General features: G+C 55.8%; 1 protein-coding gene and 1 pseudogene across 4 annotated transcripts in view; one reads left to right on the top strand and one right to left on the bottom strand.

Moving 5' to 3' along the window:
• Positions 1 to 14,011, bottom strand: part of TACC2 (transforming acidic coiled-coil containing protein 2) — a 176,283-nt gene that overhangs the window by 116,733 nt on the left and 45,539 nt on the right. For all 4 annotated transcript variants that reach the window (XM_016149087.2, XM_036223910.1, XM_036223909.1 and 1 more), the window contains 2 exons: positions 8,264 to 13,546; positions 7,615 to 7,728 (listed from right to left, as the gene is read on the bottom strand). In XM_016149087.2, coding sequence (XP_016004573.2) covers positions 7,615 to 7,728; positions 8,264 to 13,546 — 5,397 coding nt within the window. The remainder of the gene's footprint in view (positions 1 to 7,614; positions 7,729 to 8,263; positions 13,547 to 14,011) is intronic.
• Positions 3,719 to 3,838, top strand: LOC118604122 (annotated as a pseudogene).

Here is a 14,011-nt window from a genome sequence, read left to right as displayed (position 1 = left end):
TCCCAAACACCCTCCGGAAGCCTCGCGAAGAGAGAGGACATTCAAAGTATCAGTAATCAGACCTGTGCCGGCGCCTTTCCTGGAAACAGAGCAACACTTCGCAGCCCAGTCTGAATCCGCTGGCTGCTAAAATATTTAACGCCGGACAACTTACCAGGCCGGGAGAAGAAAGAGGGGACCGAGAGGCAGTTAGCTGAAGCCTGCTGACACCCCACGCCCCGCCTAAGCCTCGTCCCCAACCCCCCCACCCAGTTCCTCAGAACAAGAACCGCAGGTGCAGAGATGGCAATGAGAAAACCATTCTCTGCGGGGGACCAATACAAACTTCCACCCAGGGTGGGCGGGGCCTCCTCATAGGTGTGGCCAGAAGGATGTGTTTGCAGGGAGGGTTCTTCAGTAAGTGCAGCTGTTTGGAGCCGATTGACTGGGTTAGCCGCGGGCTGGGGTTTTGGGCAGAGGCCTCTTCACCAGGCCTGAATATGAGGTTGCACCAGCTAAGCCAAGGCCTCCAGTGGCCAATGCTGAGCCTCCCTGGCCCGGGTGCTGGAGAGACGCCCCCTGCTGACCAGTGCTGCTTGGCACTTGGGCCGTGGATTCGCTTGTCTCCGTCGCGTGGGCACAGCTACCTGGCTCTCCCACAAGCAGGGCCAGGGGCGTGAGCAGGAACCTCACACTCTGTGAGCACCAGGTGCCTGAGCCCTTCCTTGCAAGGCGTCACACACAGAACCTCAAAGCTAGCGGCAACCATTAATCTCTCAGGTACGTGCGAAGAAACTCTGTCTTGGAGTCGGGCTGTCCCACGCACAAGCTACTAGCTCCCTGTGACTATTTCTATTTCAATTAATCAGAGTTAAATAAAATTCACAGTTCAGTTCCTCGGAGGGCGGGGGGGGGCACTAAAACCACCTTGCCTTGAAACTGACCCTGGATTTCCAAGTGGCCTCATTTCAGGGGCTCAGTGGACACGTGCGGCTAGTGGGTCCCACTAGATAACAGAGGTACAGAACCTTTCCAACACTATAGAAGTTCTTGAGGCCAGTACTGTCTTAGAGAGTACCTTCCCCAAGATTCCACCTGGCTAATCAGTCAATGATCAGGGACCCAAACATGACTTTGATATCTGGAAATCTTTCCAGAAAAAGGTTCTAGTGCCAGCTCCAGCTCTTACTGCTCTCTGACCTTGAGAAGACTCGCCACCTGTCTGAGCCTCCATTTTTCTCCTCTGCAAACAGTACCTACTAAGGTGAGAGGAGAATGAGACAAGATGTTGGATGTGGAAGTACTTTGGCCCAGAAGAAGGAGTGAGTGCAAGGGGACTTATTTTGTGTCAGATGTTCTAAAAAAATGCTACTTGAATTCTAGGTACTATGTGTCCCCGTTTTACAGGTGAGAAAGCCAGTTCAGAAGGTGATGTCCCAAGGTCACAGAGCTAGAACTTGGGCTGGAACTTGAGGTCTGTCGACTCTGAGGCCTGCGCTTGTCCCTCAGGAGAACTCAGGATTCTGTGGCTTTCTCTCAAAGGCCTAAAGCAGGTTTGGAGTGACTGGCGTTGCTGGGAAGAACGGCCCTCTCCCCTGTGGCAGGGTCTTCAGCTCAGCTCAGGCACCAGGGGGACGGTATGCCATCAGGGGCTGTCGGGGGCCGTCGGGGGCCGGAACTCAGTTCGAGCTCTGCTGCCAGTTACACACCACATACCTTCCCTATTCTGAGACTTAAAACAAGAAGGCCCAGGTTCCTTCCACCGCCAGCCAGCTAGAGTTGAAAATATCCATTTCTCAAACCTTGCTGGTGAAACGAACCTGAAGCCAGGTCTAACACAGTGGCTTCGGCCAGTGGCAGTAATAAGAGGTTCCAGAAAGGGAAGCCAGGTCAGTTCGGACACATTCATTTGGAAAATCACCACCTTGCCGCGACGCTGGCCCTGTGTCCAGATGCACTGTGCGAGAGGCCGTGGGGCACAGTGCTCAGAAACCCAACGGAGCCAGAAGCCGAGGCCAGGCATGCCCCGTGCAGGCACCTGGAGACAGGCACTCAGCCCCCTGCCTCCAAGCAGGGTGCCACCCTTTGTGTGGGTGCCTCATCGACCAGCTTTCTGAAGTGACCAGGTGCTTTCCCCAAGGACAGAGTCACCTCTTAAGAAAATTCTGGAACACAAAATCTTCAGAATATAAGGGCTACATTTTAAAAGTTCCTTTGACTTCTGTATCTGATGGGTCACAATGATTGAAGCTGTCGCTAATGATACAATTCGAAGTCATTTGTATTTAGTTCCTAAGTAGCTTTGAACCATGTAACAAACTCCTTCCTAGCCAAGCAGCCTTAGTGGGGACCTCCCTCCCCCCCCCCCCCCCCCGCCCAATGACAGCGGAAATCGGCAGGGAGGTCAAACGGCTGGAATCACTCCCATCCAGGCTCACGTCACTCTATTCTCACAGGGTCTGTGACCACTTCATTTGGGGCCTTGGGCATTTTCTCCGTTTGCTTAGTTGCCGGGATGCTTTTGAATCAATATGTTTAAAATTGTATTAGTAGTTACCATTTTTATCATGCACTTACCACACACCAGGCATTATACCAGATGCTTTGGAAACTTTCCAATTTTATCCTAGCTCCAACCCTAATAGGGAGTCATTATTGGTCCCATTTTATAGATATGGAAACTAATGATTGGAAAGTTAAGCAGTTTATTGGAGGCCACTGGGGTATGAACGGGTCTGTCTTACTCTGCTGCCTGCCATTTGGGAAGAAAATTACTCCAAATGGATGTCAGAATCATAGCTCTGCAATAACCAGTATTTCTCAAAAGGGAGTTTAAAATACGAGAAGCAATGAAATATAAAAATCAGACCCAGAAGGATCTCGAGGGTGGGGGCGGGGGGACGGTTGCGTGGGGGGAGGGGCGGAATCTGTTGTCCTGGCTTTATCTGCTAAGAGAACTACGCTTGAACGCTTTTTTCCTTTTCTTTAGTTTGTACAGCTGTAGCCATCTTCAGAACCTTATTCTTAAACTTGAAAACATGGTGTCACAGCTGGTAATTTTGGAAGGCGGAGGAGGAGAGAAGGAAGCAGCAGAGACCGAGTGGGAAGAACCCGTGGGAGGCAGGGCGCTGTTTGCGGCCCGTCCAGGGCTCCCTCGGCCGGATGCCGGCCGTCCCTCCGTCCTCCCTCCCCGAACTCCCTCAACTTTTCAACCCAACCGTCCTTCATGACTTAGCTCAGGTCCACACAAAGACCATAAGCATCTGGGAATCATTGACTTCTCTCAAAATGCACTAATAATTGAAAATGATACCTTCCCAACCATCTTTCCAAATGGAACAGAAAAAGGCCGTTAAATAAATATTCAGCAAACACCAGCTCGGCGATGCCCGAGGTGGACCCAGAGCTACATGCCTGAGCATCCGTGGTGTGTAAGCACTGTGCTAAGCTCCAAACTTCCCATCCACGTAGAAGAGAGTCATATGTACAAAGTCAAAATCAATCCATCACCTCTGTAGAACAATATGAAAATAAAGTGAGTCTGTGGGTCCCAGACTCTTCCCCAGGGAGAGACCGCACAATGTACAGAAACCCAGAGCCAAGCCATTTATCAACCCCTGCTTTTCAGAGATGGGTGCCCCTCGCATGTGGGGTGGCGGCCAGAAGTAAACAAAGCCACAAGATCACCACGGCACATCCACCAGCAGGGCCGAATTGACTTCGAAAGTTGAGAAATACAGTCTACGGCCATGCCACCCCCAAACAAGCCTGATCCTGTCTGATCTAGGAAGCTAACTACGGTCGGGCCTGGTTAGTACCTGGATGGGAGACCACCTAGGAAGACCAGGTGCTGTAGGCATAAAAAATTTAAAAATAAGGAATTGTAAGCTGACAGGGTCTTTGCAATCTGTGAGGTCCACCAAGGGTTGCCTCACCTAAAAAAAAAAAAGTGTTGAGAAATAAAGCAGTAAACATATGTGTGCTCACTGCATCAACATGTGTATGAGACTGAGTTATCAAACTATCCTGTCAGCAAGACAGAAAAGAGACGTGTTTAGATATTGAATCTGATCCGTGGTATCAGCCCTACTCACATCAGCAGATTCTGCAAAATTCAATAGATTCAGCAGAACCAACCAAGGGCGCAGGAAATTTGGTTTTGATTTGCTTCGCTCTTCTCATGGCAGCTCAAAGCATTATTTTTATGTTGAAATACAATACACTACACTACACAATGAAAGATACCCACGAGGTTTTACAGTAAAACACAGCCTCAGGACGTTTTAAGTTGGAGCAGATCACTGCGGGCTACACAGTAGTGGGTAAGAAAGGGTCCACTCTCCTCTCGCGTGAAGGTACCTCAGCAGACGGAGAATTCAGTACTGGGAGAGAAAGATGGCCACGTTGGAAGCTCAGGAGAAAGGGTGGCCAATCAGTTCCACGTGGGCCAAGTCCCCCGCAGAATCGTCATCGGGAACCCGAGACCCTCTGAGCCCAGAACCTGTGGGCATTGCACTTGAGTCAGTTATCTCGGTGAGACCTCGCAGTGACCCAGTGAGGCAGGTACAGTTGTCATCCCCATTCTACAGACGGACAAACGGAGGTTCTGTATGTAAGCGTGAGGAGCCAAGCCGGGGTGGGACTCAGAGCCCCTGCTATGACCTCCGGCACCACCCCAGCTCCTGGCAGCGTCTGCTGAAGTGAGGCCACCCACCTTCTCCCACACAGCTGCTGAATATCACCTTTCCATGCGACGCCGCTGTTCCCAGGACACTCACCCCCTGGTCTCGGCCAGACCTTCTCAGACCCGCCAGCCCATGGCAGCTCTGTCCTGGTAAACCAATTCACCAGAGGTACCGAGCCTCTCTTCAAGGCAAAAAAGAATTCCCAACGTTTGTGTCCAACCAATAGGGGTGAGGTTACTGGGCAGAGAGACGTGGGTCTTTGGGGTCCCCATGGGAAGGCTTGCCCTTCTGGGTCACTGTCCGTCATGGTTACAGCTCTGCGAGGGCCTGGGGTGTCCAACATGGCAGCCACTTGCCACATACAGCTGCTGGTGCTTGGAATGAGGCTGGTCCCAACTGAGATGTGCTGTGAGCACAAAACACACACCAGACGTCAAAGACTCATATGAAAACCAGAATGTAGGATACCACCTTGGTGATTTCTGCGTAATTACATGTTGAAGAGATAGCATTTGTGATATACTGGTTAAATAAAATATAGCATCAAAATTAATTTTATATTTTAATTTTCTATTTAGTTTTTCTTTTTGCTTTTTTTCTTTGTTTTTCTTTTTTCTTTTTTCTTTTTTTTTTTAACGTGGCTACTAGAAGATTCCAGACCACATCTGTGGTTCCTACTCACATCAGCAGAGATGGTCTGAATCCTTCTGGAGACCTTTGATTATCTACTAAGTGTAAGCTGGAACCTGCTGCAGCCCACTGGCTCAGACGTTGCCAACTCCTTAATTCCCCCCAAAGGAGGGGAGGCAGAAGTCACTCCTCCTGGCCAGCTGGACGGAGGGGCCAATCAGAATCCTTCCCAGAAATCCTTGACCAATGGGAGGGGAGGAAAACTTTTTCCCCAAGAGCCCCAAGGGCAGGAAAGGCCAGCCCTCTTCATCCTCCTTCCCTTCAAAGACCAGGGCAAAGCGGGTCGTGGAGCCGAGTGATCCAAACGGAAACAGACCTCGTGCCACAAATGCAAGCCACGTACGCGAAAGCCCCATGTGTAATTTAAAATGTTTTGGTAGTCACATTGAAAACAGGAACAAGAAATGTCAAATACATTTCAATAATATACTCCCACTCGATACATGCAAAATATTATTTTAACCTACAGTCAACATAGAAATTATTGATGATGTATTTTATATTCTTTTTTTCATACTGAATCTTCAACGTGTGGTGTGTATTTTAAACTTAGGGCGCCTCCCCACTCACGTGACAAGTGGCTGCCTGCTGGGACATCCCAGCTCTGGAGAGTCTGCAACCTGCCACCCGAAGGACCCTCGACCGGAGCAAAGCGAACAGGAATGCTGGTCACAATGTGAATGTCCACTGCTCGGTAGACTGATAAGTCACACCACTTGAGCCACTCAGATTTGTTTGCAAAGAGTTCTTGTGGCGGGGGCGGGGAAAGACAACTCTGTGACTCTTTAAAGAGGGAAAACAGGAGGTAAAAATACACAAAAACGATAAATAACAGTCATCGTTAGGTGGTGAGGTCATGAATCTTTCTCTTTTCCTTTATACTTTTCTGCATCTTACAGATTCCCTGTTAATTTAGAAACCGTAATTTTAAATTTTAAAGTGATTAAAATAACATGCTACGAAACACTTCTGAAGCTACTACATGTCTGGCCGTGAGATTTCCGAGAAGGCGATGAAACATCCAGCGGCGTTAAAGGCGCTCATGTGTCATTCATGGGGAGAGGGAGTTTCTCCTGGTTAGACAGATATTTTTCCTACACTTCAACTGGCAATGTCAAAATACATCCCGGCACGGGCTGTAGGGAATTATGTGCTAAGTCAGCAGCAGAGACGAGCGTCCAGTGCAGATTAAAACTGCATCTGTCTCAGCAGAAGGCGCCTGCCTCTCACCGGCCCAGACTTAGGAGCGCGGCCTTCCTAGGGCAGGAAAGGCAGCTGGGTGGCCGAGGACGAGCTCAGACTGGACAAACAGGTGATCGCGCATTCTTTCAGCATATGCGAAACATGCCTCGAGTCATTTATAAAATGCCTGCAGCTGTTTGGGAGGATGCACTGGCCGGCTGGCCGGCCACAGGTACCAATTTAAAGTCCACCCCTGCTCTGCTCATACATGCAGCATGTGTGCGCACACGCGCGTGCGCACACACGCCCACCGAGTGCCGGAACAGCCAAAGGTCTAAGGATGCTGCAAAGCCTGTTCACAACAAGTCTGTCCACAATATCTCCATTTCTCCGAAAGGATAAAACTTCTGGGCACCAGCTTCTGCGTAACTATCGGTGGCATTTCGCTTAGAAAGAACAGGCAGACCCCCTGCAAGTGCGAAGGTCTGGGGTTCACAGCTACCTCTGTCATCTGTCCCCCTCTTGTCGCGAGACCCCTACGTAGTGGGACTGCTGCTGGCGATTAGACATTTCTGCTTCAGAGGCTAAATCTGTGTTGAGCTCATTCGCCTCGAAAGGCAATAAACTACATCAGTGGTTGCCAAGGGCTCAGGAGGCTGGGGAGTTGGGTGCGATCTCTAAGGGGTGCAGGACTTCCTTGGCGGGGATAACAATGCTCTAAAATTGATCGTGGTGATGGTTGCACATATCTGTGAATATACCAAAAAGCCATTGAATCGTATACTTTAAACAAGCGTATTATACAGTATGTGAATTACATCTCAAGAAAGCTGTTTGTTTGGGTTTTTCATAAGCTCAGATATGAAAGTAACTCCATTCAATGCCTTTTACCACCATGGAGCCTTCGGTCACCGCAGGCCCTTCTTGGCCCGTATGAAGAGTCGGGAGTGGCCATTTGCCACTTTCTGGCATAAGGACTCATGTGTGAGCAGTACTCTCCTTTGCAAAACGTCCAGTGTGTCTCTCTGCTGAGGGAGGCCCTCGTGGCTCTCCAAAGCCTGTTTACCTTTTCACTTACCTTTCTGCTCCTCCCGCACTTCTGGCCTCATCAGAAATGACCTCACTGGTGACATTTGGAGCATCCTCCTCAGGAACTGAAGGTAAGGTGGATGGGCCAGGCCCGGGGCACTTTCTGGGAGAATGTAAAGAAGGCAGTAGATGCTAAGACTGGCACTTCTCTTGATATCCTATGTGAAAAGCCCGCTTCCCAATTAAAGGTTTACATGACGACTATGCCGAAATCCCTAGGAAACCCTTAGTTTCAGGCAGTCGGTGGCTTTGAGATGCTTTTGAACCATTTAGGTCAAAAGCAGATGTATCTGGACTCCAGAAAAACATATGATTGACTATAACCTCTAACTCGACAGAGTGCTGCCAGCCAGTAAACACTCTGGGTTTTTCAAACGGGTTAGGATGAGTTAAAGAACACAAGAAAAGGTGTAAGGCACGTTAAACGGGCGGCTCCCACGCCTCCACCCATTACCCTCACATTTTTCCGATTCTCAGCACATCCAGAGATTACAAGCCGGTAAATGTAAACAACCGGAGATGGAGAACGTAGCTTCTTAACAACCGCCCTCCTGTTTGAGCGACTTAACAGAAACGGGGGTGAGAATCGCTTTTGAAGCTGGCCCCCACATTCCCACAGAATTTATTCTTGTAAGTACCTTTCCGCGTGGGGCGCTTCTGCAGCCGGGTTCTGAGGCTTCGGGTCCCGAGTTCCATCAGGTTCCAGAGGTGAGGAGACACACGCCTTCCCGTCCCCAGCAGGCGTGGGGAACTCAGGCGGGGGCTGCTGCTCAGGCTGCAGGTCCCCAGCTGGGCTGTCTCCGCACAGGGCGGCTGTGGCCTCCATCCCCAGAGCCCCCTGAGAGCAGCCTGGATCCCCACAGGTCCCTGGCAGTGCGGGGGCAGGAGCCGGGGCAGCGAACATCCTCGTAGCACCTGTTTCCGGCAGGTCACCGGACAGATGTGTCCCCGTCTCAGCTGGGTTCAAAGCGACGTCACTTTCTATTTCCCTGGCGGCACCTGCCACCAGGCTGGGCTCCGGAGGAGTGTCGGCCGCTTCTCCAGCTGCTGGCTCAGGGGTGCTCTGGATGCCCAGGATATTTTGTGATTCCAAGATCCCAGCAGCACCTCCGGGCCTCCCCTCACCCCCAAGTGTATCGGGAGCCCGGGGCACACTGACAGCCTCAGCCACAATCGGAGCCTCCCCATGGGGAGAAGATGCTCCCGGGGCAGAGGTAGACACCGGCATGTCACCTGGAGCCTCTGGAGGACTGTCGCTGGGGGATGTTCCCTGGTGCTGTCTTTCAGAAGGAAGTCTGTTACCTTGAACCAAGTCCCCTTCCTCGTGGCTCGGGGGAGCCACCTGCAAGCCAGCGGCTTTCTCCACGAGAGTCTCTGGAGAAGCGGCCTGTGGAGGAAGACTGGGCGCTGGTTCCGGCCGGCCACCTCCCCGCGGTGCGTGGGCCTGGCCTCCGCCCCCCACCCCAGCTTCTCCCGCCTCCTCCGGCTCCTCGCTGTCCTTCAGCACCTGCAGGACGCCGGTCACCTCCTTCCCCACGCCGGCACCTGGCAGGTTCTGCTCTGGGACCAGGCCCGCCAGCCCCGGCAGCTTCTCTGGAGCGGGGCCCCGGGAACCCAGATGGGAAATCTCAGCCTCTCCAGCCAGCTCCCAGTTCTTCTCCTCTGAGTCCACGCAGAGTCCAGCGGGAGGGGCAGCGAGTGGGGCGGCGGCCACTCCTTGAGCCCCATCTGGAAGCTTCTCTGGGCTTGACAGCACCGCGGGGTCCTCGCCGGCCACTCTCCTCCCGGCTCCTGCCTTTTCTCCCGGCGCATGCTGGGGCCGGTCCCCAGTGAGTGCTCCGAGCACAGACTTCTCGAAGATCTTGGTGATGTGCTCCCTGAAGTCAGGGAGCCCGGCGATCACGCTGGCCGGCCGGGCGCCGGCGTCTGCGCCGTGTGATGTGCCCTGGCCCGGGGCCTGGGGGGGCCCCGCCATCCTCTGCCCGCTGCTCTCCACCTCCCGGGCATCCTCGTCCGCCGTGAGCTCCTCACCGGCCAGGCATGCGGTGATCTCACAGGCCTGGGCATCTGCCCCGGCAGCTCTCGCCACCTTCTGCTCCCCTGTCGTCTGCTTACCGCTGGCCAGAAGCGGCGTCCTGTCCAGGTAGGGCTCGGAGTCCACGGGCCCCTCGAAGTTCCCAGCATTGGGGCTTCCGCTGCTGGCTCGCACCGCAGAGACGTCCCTGCCTGCGGGTCCTGGCTCCAGGGGGCCGCCAGCAGGCAGCTTCCTGGAGGCGGCATCTTCCAAGCCAAGCAGGGGCTCCCCCGTGGAACAAGTGCTTTCAGCAGGACCCCTGGGGCCCTGAGAGGAAACCTCCTTCGCCCCACAGTCTCCTGCCCCTCTCCTGGCCGCACCATCGATGTGCAGGTAAGGAGTGTCGGAAGCGTCAGGAGCAGCCTCTTCTGGTGGCCCAGACGGCAAGAGCCTCTTTGGGTCAGGGGCTACCTGGGCTGCAGAAATATTGGCCGTGCTCCTGGGGACCCCGCCCAGCTCTCCTGCTTGTGGCAAGGCATCCTGGCAGCTGGCCGAAGGCTGGTCAGCTTGGCCGGGCTCACCGGGGACAGAGGCGGGAGCCGGCTCCCCAGGGGAGGGGCCCTGATCAGCCTGAAGGAAGCCACCCCTCAAGGCGGCTTCTCCCGGCCCCTCTGGAGCCCGCCGCACCCCCAGGTTGCCTTCGGCAGCGTCCCCACGAGTGTCGGCAGCCACGTCTTCCTCTTCTTGCTTCTCGGCTGGTGGGAAACGTCCAAGAAGCTTCTGGGCCTCTACGTCCGAGGCGGCCGGGCGCTCCATTCCCTTCTGCGGGGCCGGCACGGGCTGCTGCCTGCCTTCCTGGGTTTCATCACACGCTTCTCTCCCCGGAGCATCCTGAGTGGGTGTGACGCCGGGCCTGGCAGGCGCTGGGGCCGGCAGGCAGCGAGCTGCATCCAGGAGAGCTACTGAGTCAGGCCGGCAAGGTGGGGCCACCCCTGTGCCCCCACTTGCCTTTTTTGTCTTACCCAAGCCCTGGAGTGGGGGCCGGGCGTCAGCTGCTTCAGAAACACCTGCTTCCCCAAGACATGCTTCTTCACGCTGGCTGCCGGCTTTCGGCACGCCGGCCGGCTCCTGTCCGGGCTTGTTCGGCCCCTGCCCGGCGCAGCAGCTCTTTCTGCCCGAGTCTTGTAAGGCGCCTGCCGCAGGAGGCGAGACCGCGGAGGGCTGGCGGCCAGGGCGTGCCCCCTTCTGCCCCTTCTCCCCCAGCGCAGGCAGCTCCAGTCTTACGGGCGCTGACGCCTCCGACTGCTGTGTCACGGGGCTCTCCAGAGCTGCGACCTTGGGAGCTGAACTCGGAGCACCAGACAGATCGCCTGCGCGGCTCTCGCCCTGAGGTTCCGATCCCGAAGCCTGCTCCTCACCTCCACGAGCGGGCAAGCGCACGCCCTCTCGAGGTTCCACGGGGACGTGGATGTGGCGAGGATCCGTACCTGGGTTCTTCGCACCTGGAGCGGCCTCTTTCTCATTCTCACGTGGCTGGCCCTTCTCCCTGAGCGTATCGAGGACCAAGGCCTCTGGGTCCGACTGGGAAGGCTGGAGATGGTTCTCAGAAGATATTGAGGGCCCCTCGGGGGCAGCTACGCGTATCCGGCTGTCCCCTGGGCAGGACAGGTTTCCCTGCTGATCTTGCTCTGGGCTGAGTGTCGTGAGCCCACAGTCCACTGCCAAGCTCTCCCCCTCCGGGGGGTGCGGCCCCTCGGCTTGGACTTCCTGTCCAGCTGCATCATGCCCCAGCCCACGGGGGCGGGGGGAGGTCAGCGAGCCCTCCCCATCACAGCTGCCGGACCTCTCCCCAGACAGGTGGCTCCTCGTCTTTATTTCAGACGCGCTCTCCACCTCCTGGGCTTCGGGGACGGCCTCTGCGGCAGGAGTTGACAGGAAGTCTGATTTCTCAGATTCTAAAGCAGGAAGGGAGGCCATTCTTCCCAGTCCCCCCACGTCCTGAAGGGTGTCGAGACATGTGGACGGAGGGCCTGGCCCCTCCCAGACAGCTCCTGCAGGAACAGTGTGTCCGCCAGCTCCGTCCGGCCCAGAGGTCAGGGCAGGATCCTGATCACGGAGCTGATGCAGTGAGCCTGACGCGGGGACCTCACGGTCCTGTCCCAGCACCCCGCAGGCCGCTGGGCTCTGAGCTGCAGCTTCTGACGGAGCCCCAGGCCTGTCAGTCTGCCCAGGAGTCCCGGCTCTGAGAAGCTGTGCCGAGGCCGTGCTTGGAAGGACTTTGCTCCCCACGTCGCTGTCACTGGTTACCTCTGACACCTCGCCTTTCTTCGTCTCTGGGTTGGGCTTACGGCCGAAGGCCTGGTGCTGCTCTCCCCACGGCCCCCCCATCTCTGCACCCTCAAGTGGCTCCGGGGCTTCTTCCTGTCGTGTGGGGTCAGCCCCAGGTAGTCTGCTTTCCTCCTGAGCCGCAGCTGGACTGTCAGGGGCCTTCGCTTCGTCCTTTGGCCCTGGTGACCTTCTGGCACTTTCGTCTGATGTCCTGGGAGGTTGGGGCAGCTCCCCTTGCTGGACTCCGTGGCTTTGCCCCCTGTCCCAGAGCTCTGCCCTCTCCTCCTGGGGCAAACAGGCAGAATGCTCTCCGGGGCTCCCTTCTGCACGCTGTTCCTCGCCTCCGACGTCAGGTGCACGGTCCTCCTGTGCCGTCAGCCCTGCGTCTGCCAGCTCCGCGACCGGAGCTTTAAGAACGGGCATCTCAGCCCCAGAAACCGCCTCTCCGATCAGCCTGCTGGGTTCTTCTGCAGCAGCCGAGGCCTGAGCGACTGGCCATGAAGAGGGGCTGGAATCTGGACGCAGTGTCCCGGTGCTCACAAGCGAAGCCCCTGCAGGCTGGCAGTCTCTTGCCTCGCAGACGGCTTTACCGTGCTCGGTTCCTCGTGTCCCTGCCTGCGAGGGACACTGAGCATCGCTGGTGTCCGGAGTCTCCGTCCAAAAGCCCCTGCCCCCCAGCACCGGGGCAGGATGTGGGGGGTCCGGGGGCAGCTCTGCGAGTGGCAGCTGAGCCCCCTTTTGCTCTGGGCAGCTCTCCCAGGAAGCAGCGATTGCCTCAGCTCTGTGGGGAGCCCCTGAATCGCTCCCAGTCGTACAGCAGGCCCCAAGGAATTCCGAGTCAGGGGCTAAATGCTGAATTGGCATCTCTATGGGGCAACTTCCTCTGTCTGAGGCTCTAGTTGCTGTATCATGTGGGGTTGGGGTCTCTGGCTTCGGGAGGGACTCCTCCAGGCCAGCCGAATGCTCCTTGCCTGACTGGGCTGCAGGAGGGCTCCTAGGGGTCACTTGTACAGAAGCCGCTTCCTGTCCAGACTCTGGCGGGGGGAGGCCAGCTGCAGCCTCCTTCCCCTGGGGCGTGAAACCACCAGGCGGGCCGTCCTCCCCACACAGCTGCCCCTTCATCGGCATTCTGGGAGGTGCTGGGGAAGCTCCTGGCGCCTGGTCAGTGGGGGTGGAGGAAGCAGATTCCTGTCCCTCTTCCTTCAGGTCTTTCTGTCTTCCGGCACTGGGGACGATGGCAGCCGCACTGTCCCCCTGAGGCACAAACGCTGTCAGAGTGTCCCCCGGCGCTTCTGGAGAAAGTTTCCTCCTGAGGTGCTGAGTGGGGGGCTGAATAGGGGGCCAGGCTTCGGGTGCTGCTGCTGGGCTTGCTGAGCAAGCTTCCGGGGGGCCCTCAGCGAAGGGCGGGGAGGCTGAGGGGCGCTCTGCCCAGGGCGCTGGTGGGCTGGGCAGTGGAGGGCCTTCTGGGCCCCCGGCTTTGTCTGGGTGCTTCCTTGGCTCAGTCACCTCTGGGGACACGATGCGTGGATCCGAGCGGGCAGCAGCGTCAGAAGTGGAGCAGGAGCCCTCGTGCCCAGCGCTGCCAACAATGAGAACATGGAATGCGTCATCAGTCCTCATGGGCGCCAAGGACAGAGCCACATCGCAGGCAGAGTCACCCCAACCCTCCCCCACGAAGGCCACTGAACACGCCATCCCCATGCAGCTCACTCCCCCCGTGAAAAGACCCCTCGCCCACTCCAGGCCCATCCCTCCCCTAACATTACACATCATTTTCTCCAAAAAATCAACACAGGGAATCTCAAACATTCATGCTGGTCAGTACTGAATAGGGAAATAAGAAACTCAAAGTTTTAAAACGAGTTTAATATAATTATACAGGGTTTGAACCAGTTCTGTGCCATTTACAAGGCGGTCCCAAACACTCCTGGGGATCCTTAGGGAAAAGGTACAAATGATCCTTCGGCGTTTGTGCTTTGAAATAAAGAGAGATTATCGATAATAGCTAACTTGATTCTTCACATTCACCAGGTGGTACCATGAG

Source organism: Rousettus aegyptiacus, unplaced genomic scaffold (genome assembly GCF_014176215.1).
Source record: "Rousettus aegyptiacus isolate mRouAeg1 unplaced genomic scaffold, mRouAeg1.p scaffold_m13_p_6, whole genome shotgun sequence".
Taxonomy (NCBI): Eukaryota; Metazoa; Chordata; class Mammalia; order Chiroptera; family Pteropodidae; genus Rousettus; species Rousettus aegyptiacus.
Note: the sequence above shows the minus strand (reverse complement) of the source record. Positions and strands in the feature narration are given on the sequence as shown.